This window comes from Terrapene carolina, unplaced genomic scaffold, assembly GCF_002925995.2.
Source record: "Terrapene carolina triunguis isolate 2854851 unplaced genomic scaffold, T_m_triunguis-2.0 Scaffold69, whole genome shotgun sequence".
NCBI lineage: Eukaryota > Metazoa > Chordata > Testudines > Emydidae > Terrapene > Terrapene triunguis.
This window is the reverse complement of record NW_020664420.1, coordinates 36,027,702-36,028,802: the sequence shown is the minus strand read 5'-3', so window position 1 is coordinate 36,028,802 and position 1,101 is coordinate 36,027,702. Positions and strand designations below refer to the sequence as shown.

Sequence of the window (1,101 nt, the reverse complement as noted above, 5' to 3'; positions counted from 1 at the left end):
CAGATGGGTGGTAAAAACTGTATATGGGCTAACAAACATTCATCTGCACACAGGCTCCTCACCTGGGGCTCTCTCCTAGAGTAGGGTTTGCACTAGCATAGCACTTCATTCAGCAAAGCCTGCATCTCAAGTTAGTCTCCTTTATCACCATAGAGAGTCTTCCTATAATTACTACACAAGCACATTTCAAAGTAATTATACAGCAATCCAGTTCAAAGAATTTTGCTCTTTTTAAAAAATATATTTATTCAAAGAGGAATAGGTTTAATAAAACACTCCACATGGTTTCAGCATTGCAATATTAAGTTTCACATTTTACACATGTAAATATATTACAAATTCACTTTTCATCAAAGTTCAGTTAATGTTGCAGCATTTTCCCATTGTCTTGGTCTTTCAGGCCATTTAATCATCATCATCCACGGTAATCAAAAAATCAACTTTTTTGGTAATCCTGAAAAATGGTAAATTAATTTTATAGTGTAAGTATTTAATTTGTATCAATACTGATAAATGAGATAAAGGTCCCAATCCCCCACTCAGAGTTTAACTAGTTAATTAGGGTATGTTTGAACAGCAAAAGCTGTGAACAGGCTAACTTACCAGAGCTAGCTTGAATCCAGCTAGCACAGGTAACAGTAGCAGTGAAGACAGCACGGACGTCAGTATGGGCTCATGAGCAGAGTATATACCCAGCCTCTGTACTCAGCTCTTGAGCCCACACTGCTCCCTACACTAGCTGGATTCAGGCTAGCTTGGATAAACATGCACAGCTTTTGCTTGTAGCTATACCCTAACTACTCTTTAGGCCCTGTCTAGTCTTGGAGCAGGCTCACGTAAGAGCAGCTAAAATAGTGCATGAAAAAAGTTGTCCAGAACGTTTCTCTCATGTTTACATGAAACATGCAATCCAAAATTAAACTCTATTTATAGAAAGCCGTTTTGTACTCCTAAAAAGTTTCCAAGCTATCTTTGTGCAAGGCTGTGTGACATGAAACATTTTAGATACCACCTGTTTTTCCTTCCATTTGATATAAAAAGTTACAGGTTTAAAATAGAATTAAGCTTAGCAAAAAAAAAAAAAAAAAAAAAAAAAAAAAA

At 36.3% G+C, this 1,101-nt stretch overlaps 1 protein-coding gene across 2 annotated transcripts in view; it reads right to left on the bottom strand.

Moving 5' to 3' along the window:
- Window positions 1-380: 380 nt before the first annotated feature.
- Window positions 381-1,101, bottom strand: part of CDK7 (cyclin dependent kinase 7) — a 32,734-nt gene continuing 32,013 nt past the window's right edge. For both annotated transcript variants that reach the window (XM_024197858.3, XM_024197859.3), the window contains one exon: window positions 381-454. In XM_024197858.3, the coding sequence (XP_024053626.2) occupies window positions 429-454 (26 nt within the window). In that variant the 3' untranslated portion in view covers window positions 381-428. The remainder of the gene's footprint in view (window positions 455-1,101) is intronic.